The following is an 18,060-nucleotide window of genomic DNA, read 5'->3' on the forward strand; positions in this document are numbered from 1 at the left end:
AAGATTAATTTTTAACAAAATAGTTGAATTGTGAAGTAAAAAATATTTTTCAGGTGATATTTCAACCGTGATAGATTAAATTTATACCAGAAAAGATGAATTTGCAACAAAATACATACATTTTTAACCAAATGGCTGAATTTTCATGTAAGAAGATTAATTTTCTACCAAAAATACGAATTTTCAACTAAATAGTTTAAAAAATTGATGTAATGATAATCCAAATTTTAAATGATTAATATTTAGTTTATCTTATTTTTACTTGAATTTCCATTCAGGATAATTAATTTTCAATTTAATAAGAAACGATTTTCGTATAAAGTGATTTAATTTGGTACCAAATAGTTAAATTTTCTACCAAATTGTGGATTTTTCAAGTTAAAAAGACGGACTTTCTATAAAAGTTTTGAATTTTCAATCCAAGAATATTAATTTTAACAAAAATATTTGAATTTTCTGACAAATTGTTGAATTTTCAAGCCAAAAAGTTGGATATTCTACAAAACTGTGGAATTTTCAACCAGAGAATAACAATTTTCAACAAAATATTTAAATTGGAAATTAAAAATATAAATAAGAAAACTTTAATAATTGTTATTTATTGAAAATCGTAATTAAAAATATAAAAACAGTTGGATTTCACAAATAAAGATGGATTTTCAACAAAGTATTTGAATCCACGACTAAAACTGATTATTTTTCAACTACAAAATTTCATTATCTACCAAACAGTTGCATTTTTAACCAAAAATTGATTTTCTACCTTGAAAAGACACATTGTGAACAAAAAACACAGATTATCAACCAAATAAAATTGTTAAATTTTCTAGACGAAAAGACGAATTTTCGGCAAAACAGTAGAATTTTCAACCTGCGAATATGAATTTTCAGTTATAAAAATTAATTTTTAACAAAAAATGGTAATATTTTATATTTAAAAAAAAGATTTTATTTTAAGTTTAAAAAAACCATTTAGATGTAAACAAAAATATTTCTAAAAAAAAATTTGAAATCTCGAATAAAACAGATTAATTTTTAACCAAACAGCTACATTTTCAACAAAAAAAATTTTTACCCAAAAAAGACGAAACAAAAAAGTCAACCAAAACTTTTTATTTTTAGCCTAAAAACATATCATTTCTACTAAAAAATATGAATTCTCAACAAAATAGTTGAATTGTCAAGTAAAAAAATATTTTTCAGTTGACATTTAGACCGTAAAAGATTAGAATTTTATCAAAGAAGATGAATGATAAATAAAGGACGAATTTTCAACATAATTCTTACATTTTTAACCAAAAAATATTTTTCAGACAAGAAAGAATAAAAATTGTAACCAAATTGTTGATTTTCAGGCCAAGAAGCAGAATTTTTAACCATAAAATTCAGTTTTATTCCCAAAAATATTAATTTATAATAAAAGAGTTAATTTCAAACCAAATATTTAATTTTCCTATCAAAAATATTTTTATTTTACATAAAAACTAGTTGATTTCATCAAAAAAAGATTAATTTTCAACAAAAGTGTTGAATCCTAAATCAAAACAGATTAACTTCAAACCCAATATTTCAATTTCCAATAATAAAATATTTATCAGTCAAAAAATAAAAAATAAATTAGAATCAGATTCTTGAAGTTTCAAGATAAAAATATTAATTTTTAATAAAATATTTCATTTCCAACTGAGTTGTTGAATTTCCTACAAAAAGAGATTTAAAATTAAAACCGGTTGAATTCATCTGAATAATATTGAGCTTTAACAAAATAGTTGAATCCTCAATCACACCAGATTACTTTTGAATTAAAAATGTCTATTTTTAATTAAAAAAATGCTATAATTTCTACCAAAAGAGATGAATTTTCAACAAAATATTTGAATTTTCAACCAAAAAAATATTTATCAGTCGAGAAAGAAAATAAAAGCTACTAAAATATATTAATGACCCAAAAATATGAATTTTCCACTCAAAAGTTAATTTTCAAACAAATAGTTCAATTTTAAGTTAAGAAAATTAATTGTTAAGTGAAAAACAAAACAATTTTCAACGAAAAATATGAATCTCATTACATTTTTAATTTTTCATGAAAAATCTAATCGCTGATATTAAAAAAAAGAGTCAATTTAAACTAAAAAAAAATTTAACCGACAAGAACGAACTTTCTATAAAATACTTGAATCCTCAACGAAAACAGATTAATTTTCAATTAAAAACGTTGCATTTTCAACAAAAAAATTTGTTTTCAACGGTAAACAAATTTGGTTGTCAAAAAGAAAATTGGAATGAAATTGTTAAATTTTGAAGCCGAAAAGAGGAATTTTTGAAAAAAAGTTCAATTTTCAGATCAGGAAATTCATTTCTAATTGAAAAAAATTAATTTTCAACTAGAATTACAAATTGCGAACCAAAAAAATGAACTTTTAAGAAAGTTTCAACCAAAGATTGAAATTTTCAACGAAATATATTATAATAGTTGATATTTCAACAAGCAAAAACGAATTGTCAACAAAATACCTGAATCCTCAGCTAAAACAGATTAATCTTTAACCAAAAAGTTGCATTTTTAAGCAATTAAAAAAAATTAGAAGCTCTTCAATGTATTATATAAAAAAAATGTATGTTGCAATGAAAAAAATGTATGTCACAGATTTGATGGGGTTTTTCATACCCTTTTCAATTTATTTTCATAGCCTAAAAATTAAACTATTTTATAATTACGTATTCAAACTGTATTTTTAAATTGGAATTATGAAACTTTTAAAGATGATACCATTTATTATCAGATATATATTATATTATGATATTCAAAGTGATTGGATAAATTTTTCTAAACTGTAAAAATGAAATTTCCATAGAAATTAAATTCCCTGTCAAACTTTCAAAATTGTACACTGAAAGTATTAACGTACAGAGATTTCGAGATTTTTCAATGTTTTTTTTATAGTAACTTAAAAAAACTTATATTATTAAACGTGTTTAAAGTTTTTTGTATTAATAATTGTTTAACCGTTAAGACTTTTAATTTAAAAATGTTGTACTTATTTTTAATTTTTATTTCCTTATTTAAAATTTCTCAACTTGAACGTTTCCACAAAATCCAAAATATTTCAAGAAATAAAAACTTTGTTTTTATTTTGTGGATTGATTTGTTTGTTACAGCCGGATGAAAATGAAGGCGACGGAAAGCCAACAACAAAGTCAAAGAGTTTAGAAAATCCCCCACCACTGCCTGCAAAAATTCCTAGCACTAAACCTGATAATAATATAGGTAAGTGTCCAAAAATGTTTTAATTCCTAAGTATTCTGTTACTCTTTTACAGGTTATGATTTTTTTTTTTTTAATAATATTCCTCGAGATAAAAATATGTGATTTTCTATTTTTTTCGATTTTATTCATTACTTTTTATATTGGGATAAAAATAATCTAATTGTTAGAGGGTGTAGTTTTTTTTTTAGTTTTATATGGATACCATCTATTTTTATGAATTATAAATCTGTTAATTTTATTTTGAAAATTTTTTCCCAGTATTTCGTGATAAAATAAATATTGTACCTTTAAAAATCAAACTCCAAGATTAATTTAATATTATTTCGAATTTTGGGTTATTTTTTTCTGTGTAAACGGTTATTCTAAAAATAAAATTTAGATTTAAAAAAAAATACATGGAGATTAAAAAAGGTTTATGTTAAAGAGAAAGGGAATAAAAAGTGATATCGCAATTGTCGTGCAAACTTTTTTTTTTATTGATATTTAAAGATTTAGAAATCATTGATAAAGATAAAACCCACACAAAACGTACCAAATTTTTACTTTTGCAAATAAATAATAATAATAATATATACATTTTTTAAATCTGAATGTAGTTGAAGTGAAAAATATAAGTTTCCTGTTTAAATTGAGAAAATGTTCAATTTTGCAAGATTACAAAATTTTATTAAAAAATCCAGTAAGCTTAATGAGATATTTAGAGGTTTTGAAAAGATTCAAAAATATTTTTAAACCTGAAAATGTTTAAAAAAGTATAAATCGTAAATTTTTAAAGATTTTGAAAAAAAGTTTAAAAGCTTTTTTTGAATTTTGAAAGTTTTCAAGAAATTATAAAATTTTCTTAAGATTTCTAAGAAAATTTCAAATGATAAAAAAAATTTGAAATATAATTTGGAAAATTTAAAGTGTTTGAAAGTTTTTTAAACAATTTTAGGAAAAATTCGAATCATTTAAACGAGTATTTTGAGCTTTTTAAAAAATCGAAAAAAAAAATTTGAAAAAATTAAAACAAAATGTTGTACAGAATGTAGATTTTAAAATACAAGTTGGGTTCAGATGATATATTATTTTGAAAATTTCATTTTAAGAGAATATTTAAAAAGATTGTATAACATTTCAAAAGATTTACAAATTTTTTAAAAATGTAGCTGGAAAATTTTAAGGCAATTTTTTTAATATTACAGAAGTTTAAAAAAATTTTAGACAAAATTCGAGTGATTTGAAAAGATATTTAAGGCCTATAAGTTTTGTAAACATACGAAAATGATTTTAAAAAATTGAGAACTTTCAAAGGTGTCAAGAAATCAACAAATTTTTTAACATTCTTGGAGTGATTTAAAATCTATTTATATTTTGAGAAATTAATTTTGAAAGAAAATATAAAAATCATTCAAAAAAGTTCTAAAAATTTCGAAAAAATCTGGAAGATTTTGGGGCAATTTTTAAAAATTTTTAAAGATTAATCAAAAAAGTTCAAATTAGTTTTTTAAAAGTTTAAAAGATCTCTTAAAATTCATCTCTATTGATAGTAATTTCATCTCTTTTTATTATAAATGCAACCGGGTGTTTGAAAATTAATTTTTGTTGAAAAATTCATCACTTTAATTAAAAATTCATCTCTTTAGTTCAAATTAATTGTTTGAAAATATAACTGTATTTAAAAATTATTTTTACATTGAAAATCGTTTTTTTTAACTGCAAATGTAGATTTTTAATAGAATATTCACCCATTTTTGTTGAAAATTCTTCTCTTTAGTTGAGCATTAATTTTTTTAACTTAAAATTTAACTATTTAAAATTTTGGTTGACAATTTACCTTTTTTTGTTGTTAAAAATTCGTGTATTTTGTTGAAAACTCGTGTCTATTTTGGTTGAAATTAATCTTTTTGAACATTAATTTTTTCTCAAAATTGCACTATTCAAGTTTTGATTGAAAAATTATCATTTTTAGTTGAAAATTCGTTTTTTTTGTAGAAATTAATCTTCTTACTTAAAAAACCATTTCTTTTTTGAAAATGAAACTATTTTTTTGACAATTTTTTTTTCTTCTTTGGTTTCAGAATATATTTCCTTCAATGAAAATTCTAAGTGTTTCTTTTTTTGATAAAAAATTATATTTGAAATTGAAAATTAATCTTTCTTGGTGGAAAATTTATCTATTTCGTTGAAAAATCGTCTTATTTGTTAGAAAATTATTGTTCTTGCTTTAAAATTAATCTTATTTTTGTAAAATTTAAGTATTAGTTGAAAATTCATCACTGGTTGAATTTTTTTTGTGTGGAAAATTATTTTTTTTCACTGAAATTTTGACTATTCTAGTTTTAGTTGGGAAGTGTTCTTTTTTAGTTCAAAATTCAACTATTTGGTTGAAAATTGATCTTTTTTATTTGAAAATTAAACTGTTTGGTTCAGAATTCATGTTTTTTTAGTTGAAAATTAAATTTTTTAACTGAAAATTTAACTCTTCCATTGTTTAAAAGTCCTCTTTTTGGTTTGTAAATTCAGTTAATTTATAGAAAATTCCTCTTTTTGCGTTGAAGATTCTTTTATTTTAGTAGGAAATTAAATTATTTCATTGAAGGTGAACTTTTTTGTTGAGAATTAATATTTTTGGGTTGAAAATTGAACAATTTGTTTGCATTTTTTTTCTCTCGTGAGTAAAAAATCCTTCTTGGTTTAAAGCTGTTTTTTTCAAGTTAAAATCGATTTTATTTGACTTAATTGTTTTTGATTCATGATAAAAATAATTTTTGAAGATTCATCTCTTCGACTGAAAATTTAAGTATTCCATTTTTAATCGTAAACTTTGAAAATTGATTTTCTTTTTAGAACATTAATCTTCTTGGTTGAAAATTTAACTATTTGATTAAAAAATCGTCTATTTGGTTGAAAATGCAATATTTTTACTCGAAAATTTAGGAATTTTAACCATTTTAAATTGAATTTAATATAACAGCTGCATTAATTCTAACTAAATATGCACTGAATTACAAATATAAGAAGAAAAAAATAAAAATTCTTTTAAATTATTATTAAAATCCATGAACTTTAGAAATAAATTGGAGAAACGAGTAATTATTTCTTTTGTATTATTTAATTATTTCATTACGCGACGGTGCTAACATTTTAAGAATATCTTTTAATATATTTATCAAAGTTTTCTAAATTTAGCATATTAATTAAATCCTTAGAAAAGGAAAAAAACATTATTTATAATAAACACATGGCCGGTGATTGATGATGCTTTTTACATTTAAAAAATTCTTAAATTCGAAAAAGTGAATTATTATTTATTTGTGAAGGTCAGATATTTGTTTTTTCAAAAAATGCCTTGGTTCAATGGAAAAGCCATAAAAAACTTTATCTGACCCTAAATTAAATGATGAATTGATACCCTTTCTAAAAATTCGATTTATTATTGAAATTCGCATTCTTAAATTGCAGTCCTTATCGTAATTTTCTACTTTTTACTTATAAAAACAATAAATGTTTCAACTTTTATTTTTAATAGAATTAAAAATTAAATATTTGTGATTCTACTTACTTGGGTCCATCATCATTGAAAATACTTTGTAATGAATTAAAGAAGTAATGCATAATTCGGAGAGCCATCATATCTGTCACTTAATCAATGAACCTAGCGAAATATCAAAACCTTTCCCAAATTTTCACTGATTGTTTAAATTTAATTTGACATTTGATTACTTTAATGTTGTGAAAACTACATGACACTACAATTTTTAGACTTTTCTAAAGGTGGGGTTATTTTTGATCATTTTTGATAGAATGTCACCGCCCCATGCCGAGGGACCAACGCATTGCCTGCCGTGATTCTTTTTTTATCCGGTTCACTTACGACTCTGAATCACTTTTCGGGACTGGCGCTTCTCAGATTAAGTTCAGTTCTAGTTTAGATTTCGGTGTAGAAACTTCGTGAGCTTCTCTAATTTCGATTTTGATTTCAAATTCGATCAAAACATATTTTTAACTTTTCAAATTCGGAAAGGACATTTCTTAAGACTCAAATTTAGTTCTCTAAGGTTTATGATTATGATTTAAACAATTATATTGCTAATGTTTCGGAAAAAATGTTCCTAATTTTGTTTAAAATTAGGGAATAAACATTTTTTTATTTGTTAAAAGGTCGGTTTATGCATTTATTTAAACTTATAGATTTACAACTCTTAAAGTTATAAGGAAATCAATAAAGTCAGATAAATGTGAATTGGGATTGAACAATAAAAAATAAAGACTATTAAATTGCAATTTTAAAAAATGACAACGTTAATGGGAAATGCGAAGAGATCTGTGTCTATGAACACAAATGTTCGTCGACAAGCGAGTCTTTCCGAATGTTTAACGCAAGAAACTTTGGCTCAAGCCCGACTTAACTTGTCAAGTTAGTATTTTATAATGTAAAATATTATTTTTATTATTTGAAAAAGAAAGTTGTTCAACTAACAATTGCTGATAAAATTACTGACTTCATACCCTTTCCCCTTTTTTAATCAATTCCTTTTTTTCCTGTTTTGAAAAAACTATTTCGCTTCCCTTTTTTCCATTTTTATCTAAAATTATTTTGTTGAACATTAAAATATGTTATTAAGAGATCATCTTCTTTTGTCGAAAATTCAACTAGTTAGTTTAAAGTTGAACTACTTTTAAAAAAATTCATTTTATTAGTTAATGATTGAAATATTTGATAAAAAATTCTTATTTTATTTTTGTAAATTTATTTTCTTTACTGAAAATTAAACTATTCCATTTTTGGCTGAAAATTTATAGTTTTTTAATAAAACTTCAACTACTTGATTAAAAGTTGAATTACTTGATTATAAATTCATTTTTTTTAGTAGAAGATTGAACTATATTGTTGAAAATCTTTATTTTTATTATTGAAAATTAAATTTTTAAACTGAAAATTAAATTATTCAATTTTGTCATTAAGAATATTCTTCTTTTTCCGTTGAAAATTAAACTGCTTAGTTGCAAGTTGAAATGTTTTGATTATCATTTTTTTTTCATTAAAGATTGAACTATTTTCTTAAAAATTAGTTTTTTTTGTGTAAATTTATTTTCTTTGCTGAAAATTAAACTATTCAATTTTTTGCCGGAGAATTGATCGTTTTTTTGGTGTAAATATTCAATTATTTTGTTAAAATCTGTACTATTTTATCAACAACTAATTTTATTGTTTGAATATTTAACTATTTTGTTGAATATTTATTTTTTTGTTGGTGTTGAAAATTAAATTTTTAACTAAAAATTGAACTATTCCAGTTTTAGTTGAAATTGATCGTTTTTATTAGAAAATTCAACTATTTGTTTGAAAACTCGTCTTTTTGTGCTCGAAAATTCTATTAGTTTGCAAAAAACTTCAACTATTTTTTGGAAATTAACGTTTTATTTCAGAATTTATATTCGTTGAATTTGGTTGAAAATTGAACTTTTTCGTTTAAAATTCGTTTTTTTCAACATCAATTTTATTGATTAAAAATTGAAATATTTTGCTGAAGAGTCTTTGCTTTTTCTTGAAAATTCATTTTTTTTCTATAAATTCAACTATTCCATTCTTGGTTGAAAATTAATTGTTTTTTAATGAAAATTCAACTACTTGGTTGAAAGTTGTACGATTTTGTTAGAAATTAATTTAATTCTTTGAAGATTTAACTGTTTTGTTGAAAATATTTTTTTTCTAAATTAAATTTTTTGGCTTTCAAATTCAACAATTTGTTTGCAACTTGTTTTCTCTCTTGACTAAAAAATCTTTGTTGTTTGCAAATATATTTATTTTTGTTGTTGTTAAAAATTTAATTATTCAATTTCGGTTGAAAGTTTATCTTATTTATTTGAAAATTCAACTATTGGTTGGAAATACTTTTTTTTTGCTTGAAAATTCGACTATTATGTTAAGAGTTTGTCTCTTTTGCTGAAAAGTTAAACTATTTGGCAGATCATTTTTTTGTTCAAAGATTCAACTATTTGTTAAAAAGTACAACTGTTTTTGATTGAAGTTCAATCTTTTTTGTTTGAAAATTTGAGCATTAGGTTAAATATTCATCTTTGTGGTTTGGAAATTCAACTGTTTTACTGAAAATTGGTGTTTTTGGACAGAAAATTCAACTTTTCTGGTTGAAAATTAAACTATTTGGTTAAAAAATTTAACTATTTTGTTGCAGATTCATGAATTTTGCTTTAAATTTCAAATTTTTAATTGCAAATGCAAAAATTTGGTCTAAAATTAATACTTTTGTTGAATATTGTATTCAATCTGGTACTTATATACATTAGTTGTATTTAAAGGAATTTATTCCCCTATTTTCGTAAAAAATAACCCTATTTCCCCTATTTTGAGAGCGTCTGGGGCTGTGAAGTCTGTAATTAAAAAGACCTTCGGGTGAAAGATAACAAAAAATTTATTTAAATCACTAGTAGTCAGACTTTTATCTTTTTTATCTTATTGCTTTTCACGTGTAATTTATGAAGGTGTTCAAAAAAAGGACTCAGGCTTAGGTCATATTTCGGAAACAGAATTCAAGCCTGTTTCGTTTCTATATTATGGAGCCGGACCTGATCTCCAAGAATTAGTAAAAAATTCTCCCGGTAATAATTTATTCAAATTAATTCTATGAATTAGTGCCTACTATTACCTATGTTTAAGAAATAGTATTTTAATCGATCAGCAGAGTTGATATCAGACTTGAAAGAGTAACAAAAGTCATGGAATGGTGATCGAGGTAGTTGATCACTCATGAAATCTTGTATACAAACCTTCGTGAAATCTTTGTGAAAGCTTTTAAAAATATTTGTGAATAATAAAAAATAAAATGTGAAGTGTATTTTTAAAGTCTTTGTGAAATCTTTGAATTCTTTTGAAATGTTATTGAAATCACTGTAAAGTCATTAACAAAATTTAAAACTATTGAAATCTATTAAATCTTTGCGAAGTCATTCTGAAATTTCTGAAATGTTTTAAAATTTCTTGAAGTATTTGTGAAATCTTTTGAAATCTTTAAAATCTTCGTGAAATCTTCCAAATTTTTGCGAAATCTTTTAACTTATTTGGAAATATTTATAAATTCTATTGAAATCTTTGTAAAATCCTCGAAATATTTTTGAAAACTTTTGTAATATTTGTGAAATTGCTTTAAAATCATTTCATATCTTTGAAATCTCTCGAAATCTTTCAAATCTTTGTGAAATATTTGAAATTTTTGCGAAATCTTTTGAAATATTTGTGAAGATTGTGACATCTGTTTGAAGTCAATTAAATCTTTGTGGAATTTTTTGTGACATTGTCGAATTCTTTCCAAATATTTGTGAAATTACTGTGAAATCATTGTTAATCTTTGAAATATCTGTGAAATCGCTGTAAGATCTTTAAAATCTTTAAAAATGTTTAAAATCTTTTCAAAATCTTTGAAATCTTCTGAAATATTTTGAAGTATTTTGGAATATTTGTTGCATTTTTTAAATCTTTGTGAAGTCGTTAAAATCCTTGAGAAATGTTTTTAAATCTTTATTAATATATTGTAATCCTAATGAAATCTTTTTGAAATCACTCTGCAATGACTTAAAAGCTTTAAAATCTCTTGAAATATTTTAATCTCTTTGAGGTCTTTGTGAAACCTTTAAAATTTTTCAGAAATATTTAAAATCTTTGTAAAATCATTCAAAATATTTCAAATCTTTGTAATCATTTGAAATTTTTTAAATGTTTGTGAAATCATTTAAATCGTCTGAAATGTTTCGCAATCTTTGAAATATTTCCTCGATATCTTTTTGGAATTATTTGAAATATTTGTTAAATCACTCTGAAATCATTTAAAATCTTTGTAAAATCATTCAAAATATTTCAAATGTTTGAAATCATTTGAAATGTTTTTAATGTTTTTAAAATCTTTTAAATCGTCTGAAATGTTTTGTAATCTTTGAAATCTTTGTGAAATCTTTTAAAATCTTTGTGAAATCTATTGAATTATTTGTGAAATTGGTAGAAATCTTTAAAATCATGATTAAATCCTCGATATCTTTTTGGAATGATTTGAAATATTTGTTAAATCACTCTGAAATCATTTAAAATCTTTCTAAAATCATTCAACATATTTTAAATCTTTGAAATCATTTGAAATTTTTTTAATGTTTGTGAAATCTTTTGAAGTCTTCGTGAAATCCTGTGAAATATTTGTGAAATTTTTTGAAATCTTTGAAATCATTATTAAATCCTCGATATCTTTTTGGAATGATTTGAAATGTTTGTGAAATCTCTCTAATATAATTTTAAATCTTTGTGAAATCTTCGAATTCTTTTGAAAAGTTAGTGAAATCAGTGTAAAGTCATTTAAAATTTGTAAATCTTTAAAACTTTTGAAATCTATTAAATCTTTGCGAAGTCAATCTGAAATTTCTGAAATATTTTGAAATGCTTGAAATCTTTGCGAAATCTTTTTAATTATTTGGAAATATTTATCAAGTTTTTAAAGTCTTTGTGAAATCAATTTCTTAAATCTCTAAAAGCTTCGCAAAATCTTTGAATTCCTCTGAAATACTTTGTATCTTAAAATTTTGTATACACTAAAAAGTCCAGTGGTCAACCCCTCGACATTATTATAATAATTCCAGACGTTTAAGAAATTTCATATTAACGTTAATAAGAATAATTTAGAATTCAATAGTTTTTAAAAAGCCTTTTACATTTGCCTTAATTAATAATTGCACAAGAAATTGTTGGTAAATTTAGCTACCCTGTATTAACTTAAAGTAAAAATATTATTTAAATATTTGATATTATTTTCTGGAAGTGATATTTTAATAAGATTATTGCGGTTTAATAAAGAACTGAATGATTTTGTTGTTACAGAGCGTTCTCCGGATAAGAAATTTTCTACTTTGCCAAATTCAGGAAGCAACACTTCCTTATCTTCAGCAACTAGGCCATTACCACCTCCTCCTGATAGGCAGTCTTATATGGACAAGCCATGGTTTCATAATGTTTCAAGAGAACAAGCCATGATTTTAATCAGAGAACGTAAGTGCTTATTTATTTTTTAAACATTTTGTAGAATTGTAAAAAAAGATTTATAACATTTAATTTTAAAAAGTTTTGAAAATTAATCTGTTTTGGTTGAGAATTTAACTATGTTCTTGAAAATTCATGTTTTTAGTTCAACTCGACTGTTTGTTATTTAAATATAAAATCTTTTTTGTTTAAACTATAAACGATTACATTTTTAGTTTAGAATTCTTTTTTTTTTTTGTTGAAAATTTATCTTCTTGGTTTAAAAATTATCTTTTAGCTGGAAAATTCTGCTGTTTTGATGAAATTTATATTTTTTGTAGAAAATTCATCTTTTTTACATAAAATTATTCTTTTTAACTTTTTAGATTGAAATTTATGTATCTGGTTTAAAATTAATGTATTTTATTTTTAAAAATTTCTTTTTGGTGGCAAATAAACCTTTTTGGTTGGAAATTATCATCTTTTTGATTGAAAATTTAACAGCTTGTTTTCAATTCAAACTCTTGTGTTAACAATTAATGTTTTCATTTTCTTATTCATCATTTTAATTGAAAATGCATCTCTTTGGTTGAAAAATGAGCTAATTTATTGAAGATTCGTTTTTTCTTCAGGTGAAAATTAATTTTTTATTAAAAAATTCACTATTCCGATTCAAACTTGTACTAATTTTGGGAAAATTTCTTTTTGGTTAAAAATTAATTTTGTAATCTAAAAATGTTACTATTCAAATTAAATATTTCATGATTTTAGTTAAAAATGTATCTCTTTGATTGCGCACACATTCTTTGAACTGAAAATTTAACCATTCATTTTTTCACTGAAAAATTATCTTGTTTAATTAAAAATTCACATTTTTCTATATAAATTAATTGTCTTGGTTATGGTTAATCTTTTTGGTTAAAAATTCAAATATTTAAATTGAAAATTCACACTTTTAGTTGGAAATTGATGACTGCTTGTAAACTGTTTTTTTGTAATTTAGTGTTTTTTTATTTGAAAATTTTGTTTTAAATTATTATTGTTTGATAATGTAAACAATGGGTAGCTTAATATAATGGTCTAGAACTTTCAAATTTAATTACCGTATTTCAGTATTAATTGACAAAAATTGATCCAAATTTCAGTTGTTTATCAACAAATGTTTCTTATTTATGTATAGTTGATCGACGGGCTCGCTTTCAATAACATTTCACAATTTTCAAATTGAATTTCCATATTTTTATGAGGAATTAAAAATGTATTTGTTTTACCAAAAAAATCACTCTTTCGGAAAATAAATTTTTTAAATCTATTTTTAAAAATTCATTTCTTTGGTTGAACATATATTTTTCAAACAAAAAATTCCACTATTCAATTTTTGGTTGAAAAATTATATTTTTTGTTTGTTTAAAATTCACTTATTTGGAAGAAATTAATCGTCTTGGTTCAAAATTCAAATATTCCAGTTAGTTTTCCAGTTTTATTCATCATGTTAGTTGAAATCCAAATTTCTTTTTATTATTAATAAATGTTTTTTATTGATCGTTAATTTATCGAAGACGTGGATTTAACTAATGGATCACAATTTTTAAATTTAATTTACATATTTTCGTCTTGATTTTCTAATCAAGTTTTTTCTGTCATTTTTGACAAAAATATATCCAAATTACTTTTTATTAAGAAAATATTTTTTATTATTTATTGAGATGCTTCAATTAAATAATTGACCACAATTTTCAAATTTGGTTACCATGCTTTCGCGGGGATTTAGAAATCAAATTTTCTTTTCGAAAGTCTAGACAAAAAATTGATGCAAATGTCTAAGGATGATAAATATTTTTGATTGTTTGATAATTTAACAAAATATTTTTTCAGAATTATAAAAAAAGATTTATAACATTTAATTTACTGCAAATATTTTATTTCAGAAAGTACTTATGGTAATAATCCACTGGATGGTTATTTCCTAATAAGACCTTCCACGTCGAATCCCAACAATCCTTTAACTCTTGTTCTTTGGTACAAAGATAGAGTTTACAATGTTCCTGTTCGAAAAAGAACGGATAACAGGTGAGAAATTTAAGCAGCTGCAATTTTTAATTGAGTTTCCTAATATATTGCTATAACTTACTATTTCCCAGATTGTATATAAAAAAATACTTTTTAAATGAACTACAGAATATAAATTTCAAAGACTGAAGTCATTTTTAAAATTATGAATGCACACACTGTGTGCAGTATAAAATTACTTTATACTCTAAGCGAAATTTAGAATTAATATAATTAACTAATTAAACTAATCTAATATTTTGAAAGTTTTAAAAATCAACTTCAATGTTGATCTAAAATAGTATCTTTTAGTTTATAAATTATAAAAATTTCTACTTATTAATTTAAAAAATTAATTATTTATTTTCGAATTTGGTTATTTTGTTGAAAATTCAATAATATTGTCCAAAAAATCTTGTTAAGTTGAAATTTAAATCTTTTGTGGAAAATTAGTCTATTTGGTTTAAAAATTCATTTCTTTTGGTACAAATTGCATATCTTCAGGTTTGAAATTCAACTGTTTTGTTGTAAATTTGTCTTGTTGGCTTGAAAAGTCAACAATTTATTTTAAATTTGGTTCTTTCTTGACTGAAAAATCTTTTTTTGTTTAAAATTCAACCATTTGCTTGAAAATACGTGTTTTTAATTTAAAAATTCAATAATTTGATTGAAATGTTGTTCTCTCTTGACTCAAAAAGCTGTTTGGGATGAAAATTCGACTAGAATTTTTTTTCTTTCTTGACTGAAAAAATTTTCTGGATCGTAAATTAAACTCTGTTGTTCAAATTTCGTTATTTTAGTTTAAAAATGTATATCATTTCGTAGAAATAAAAATTTGTTGGTTACAAATGCAACTTTTTTGTTGAAAATAAATCTATTTTGGTTAAGAATTCAACTTTTTTGAAAGATTCGTCTTTTTGGTTGAATTCAACAGTTATTGATTTAAAATAAAAATATTTTTTGGTTGAAATCAAACTTTGCTCTCACGTGATGAAAAATCTTTTTTGTTTTAAAATTTAACTATCTCGTTAAAAATATCAAATATCATAATTGACTTTTTTCTTTAAAAGTCATATTTCAGGCTTCAAAATTGAATGGTATTGAAAAAAGTTCGTCCCTTTAGTTTAAAAGTTTAACAATTTAGTACACATTTTCTTCTTTCATGACAAAAAATTTTTTTTTGGTTTAAAATTCAACTGGTTTGTAGATAATTCGTCTATTTGGTTGGAAAATTCAACAATTTGTTTGCAATTTTTTTCTTTCTTGACTGCAAAAAATGTTTTGCTTGAAACTTTAGAAAGTTAATTTCTTTTGATAAAAATTATATCTTTTTCAGTTAAAAATATAAATTTCTGATTGAAAATTAATGTGTTTTGGTAGAAAATTTATCTATTTTGTAAAAAATTCGTTCGTTTCTTAAAAATTCATTTGTTTTTCATGATCAGCCTCTTTGGCAAAAATTTTAATTTTTGATGTTGAAAATTTGTTTTTTTTGGGATAAAAAAATGAATATTTTTATCTGAAAATTTAACAATTCCATTTTTAATCTATTCTTTATAAATTAAAAATTCAAGAACTCAGAAGCAAATTTATATATTTTGTTGAAAATTGGACTTTTTGGTTATAAAATTAATCTTTTTTGTTAAAATTTCGTCTTTTTCGTTGGAACTTGAACTATTTGGTGGAAAATTCGTATTTCATTGTTGAGTTCAACTAGTCAAAATTTAATTTTTTAAATCATAAATTTGATTATTCTATTATTGATTGAAAAAATATTTTCTTTTGTTGAAAATTCAACGAGGTGAGGAGTCAGCTACTTGGTTAAAAATTAAGCAATGTTTATGAAAATATAATTATTCAGAAGAAAATTCACTTTTTTTGAAAAATTATATTTTCGGATTAAAAATTCAACGGTTTTGTAACAAAAAACTCGTGTTTCTGGCTTGGAAATTATACAATTTGGTTCAAATTTTTGTTCTTTTTATATGAATAATATTTTGTTGAAACTTAAACTATTTTGTTGAAAATCCGATATTTTTGTTTAAACATTGATCTTTTTGGTACAAAATTGAATCTTTCTTGCTAAAAATGTAAATTGTTTAGTTGAAAATTAATCTGTTTTAGTTGATGTTACAGATATTTTCTTGAAAATTCGTTTTTGTTTGTTTAATCTGTGTTTAAACAATTTTTTTAATTAAAATCTTTGTTGATGCATCAACTATTATTTTTTTTTTGAAAATTCATCTTTTTAAGTTGAACATTCTAATCCTTCGTTGCAACATTCTTTAAAGATAATTTTTTTGGTTTAATATTCATACTTCTAGTTGAAAATTCAACTTTTTTGTCAAAAATTCGTCTTTTTGGCTCCAAAATTTAACAGTTTGATTTCCATTTTTTTGTTTCTTTACTAACATTTTTTTTCGGTTGAATGTAATATTTTCTTGAAATTTTAACTATTTTGTTGAAATTTAAACCATTTTGTATAAAGTCCGATATTTTGATTTAAAAATTGATCATTTTGGTACAAAATTTAATCCTAATTGCTAAAAATATAAACTGGTTGAAAATTAATCTGTCGTTGCTGATGATTCAACTATTTTGTTTAAAATTCGTCTTTTTGAATGAATTCAACTATTTTTAATTTTAAATTAACATATTTTTTGGTTGAAATATCATCTGCTTGGTTAAAAATTCATTTTTTGTTGTGGAAAATACATAATTTTAGTTTAATATTCAGCTATCTAGCTCAAAATGAACTTTTTGGGGGGAAATTCCTATTTTTGGGTTAGAAATACAACTGTTTTGTAGAAAATTCAACTATTTGGCTGGTAATTTGAAACAATTCTACTGTTTGGTTGAAAATTAGAATTTTTGTTGAAGAATTGATAATTTACATTTTTTGTGGAACATTGAACGGTTTTGAAGAAAATTGATATTTTTCTTAAATCTTTAACGGTTTCGTTGCAATATTTCGTATTAAAAATTAATCTGTTTTGGTTGATGATTTGACTGTTTTGGTTGAAAATTCGTCTTTTTGGATAAATTCTCTGATAAATCTCTGCTAGGTTAAAAATTCATTTTTTGTTGTTGAAAATTCATCATTTTAGTTTAATATTCAACTATCTAGCTCAAAACGAACTTTTTGGGGGAACATTCCTATTTTCGTGTAAGAAATACAACTGTTTTGTAGAAAATTCAACTTTTTGGCTTGTAAATTGAACACATTCTACTATTTTATTGAAAATTAGCACGTTTGTTGAAAAATGGATCATTTAAATTTTGTTGTTGAACATTGAACGGGTTTCAAGAAAATTGTTGTTTTTTTGGCTTAAAACTTTAACAGTTTCGTTGTAATATTCCGTATTGCTTGCCTGAAAAAATCTTTTTTGGTTGAAAATTCATATCTTTTAGTAGAAATTCATTTTTTTTTCTTTTCTTAAAAATATATGCATCCATTTGGTTGAAAATTAATCTGTTTTGGTTGATGATTTGACTATTTTAGTTGAAAATTCGTCTTTCTTGGCTGAATTTAGTTGTTTTAAATTTTAATTTCAATTTTTTGTCTGGGAACGTCAATTTTGTTAAAATGCGAACTACTATGTTGAAAATCCCATTTTCTTAAGACTTATAATTTTAGTTAAGATTTAATCTGTTCTTGGATGAATTTACTTGTTTTAAATTTTAAATAAATTTTTAATTTCTTTGTTTGAAACTGGAACTATTTCATTTTTATCTTTTAAATAGA

At 22.9% G+C, this 18,060-nt stretch overlaps 2 protein-coding genes across 2 annotated transcripts in view; one reads left to right on the plus strand and one right to left on the minus strand.

The window, feature by feature from the left end:
* Positions 1-7,082, minus strand: part of LOC117174705 (glutaredoxin 3) — a 47,362-nt gene extending 40,280 nt beyond the window's left edge. The window contains exon 1 of the mRNA XM_033364012.1: positions 6,813-7,082. Coding sequence (XP_033219903.1) covers positions 6,813-6,883 — 71 coding nt within the window. The 5' untranslated portion in view covers positions 6,884-7,082. The remainder of the gene's footprint in view (positions 1-6,812) is intronic.
* LOC117174704 (lymphocyte cytosolic protein 2-like) overlaps positions 1-18,060 on the plus strand; it is a 48,217-nt gene that overhangs the window by 29,652 nt on the left and 505 nt on the right. The window contains exons 7-9 of the mRNA XM_033364011.1: positions 3,160-3,268; positions 12,129-12,296; positions 14,195-14,336. Coding sequence (XP_033219902.1) covers positions 3,160-3,268; positions 12,129-12,296; positions 14,195-14,336 — 419 coding nt within the window. The remainder of the gene's footprint in view (positions 1-3,159; positions 3,269-12,128; positions 12,297-14,194; positions 14,337-18,060) is intronic.

The sequence above is a fragment of the Belonocnema kinseyi genome, chromosome 6 (genome assembly GCF_010883055.1).
Source record: "Belonocnema kinseyi isolate 2016_QV_RU_SX_M_011 chromosome 6, B_treatae_v1, whole genome shotgun sequence".
Taxonomy (NCBI): domain Eukaryota; kingdom Metazoa; phylum Arthropoda; class Insecta; order Hymenoptera; family Cynipidae; genus Belonocnema; species Belonocnema kinseyi.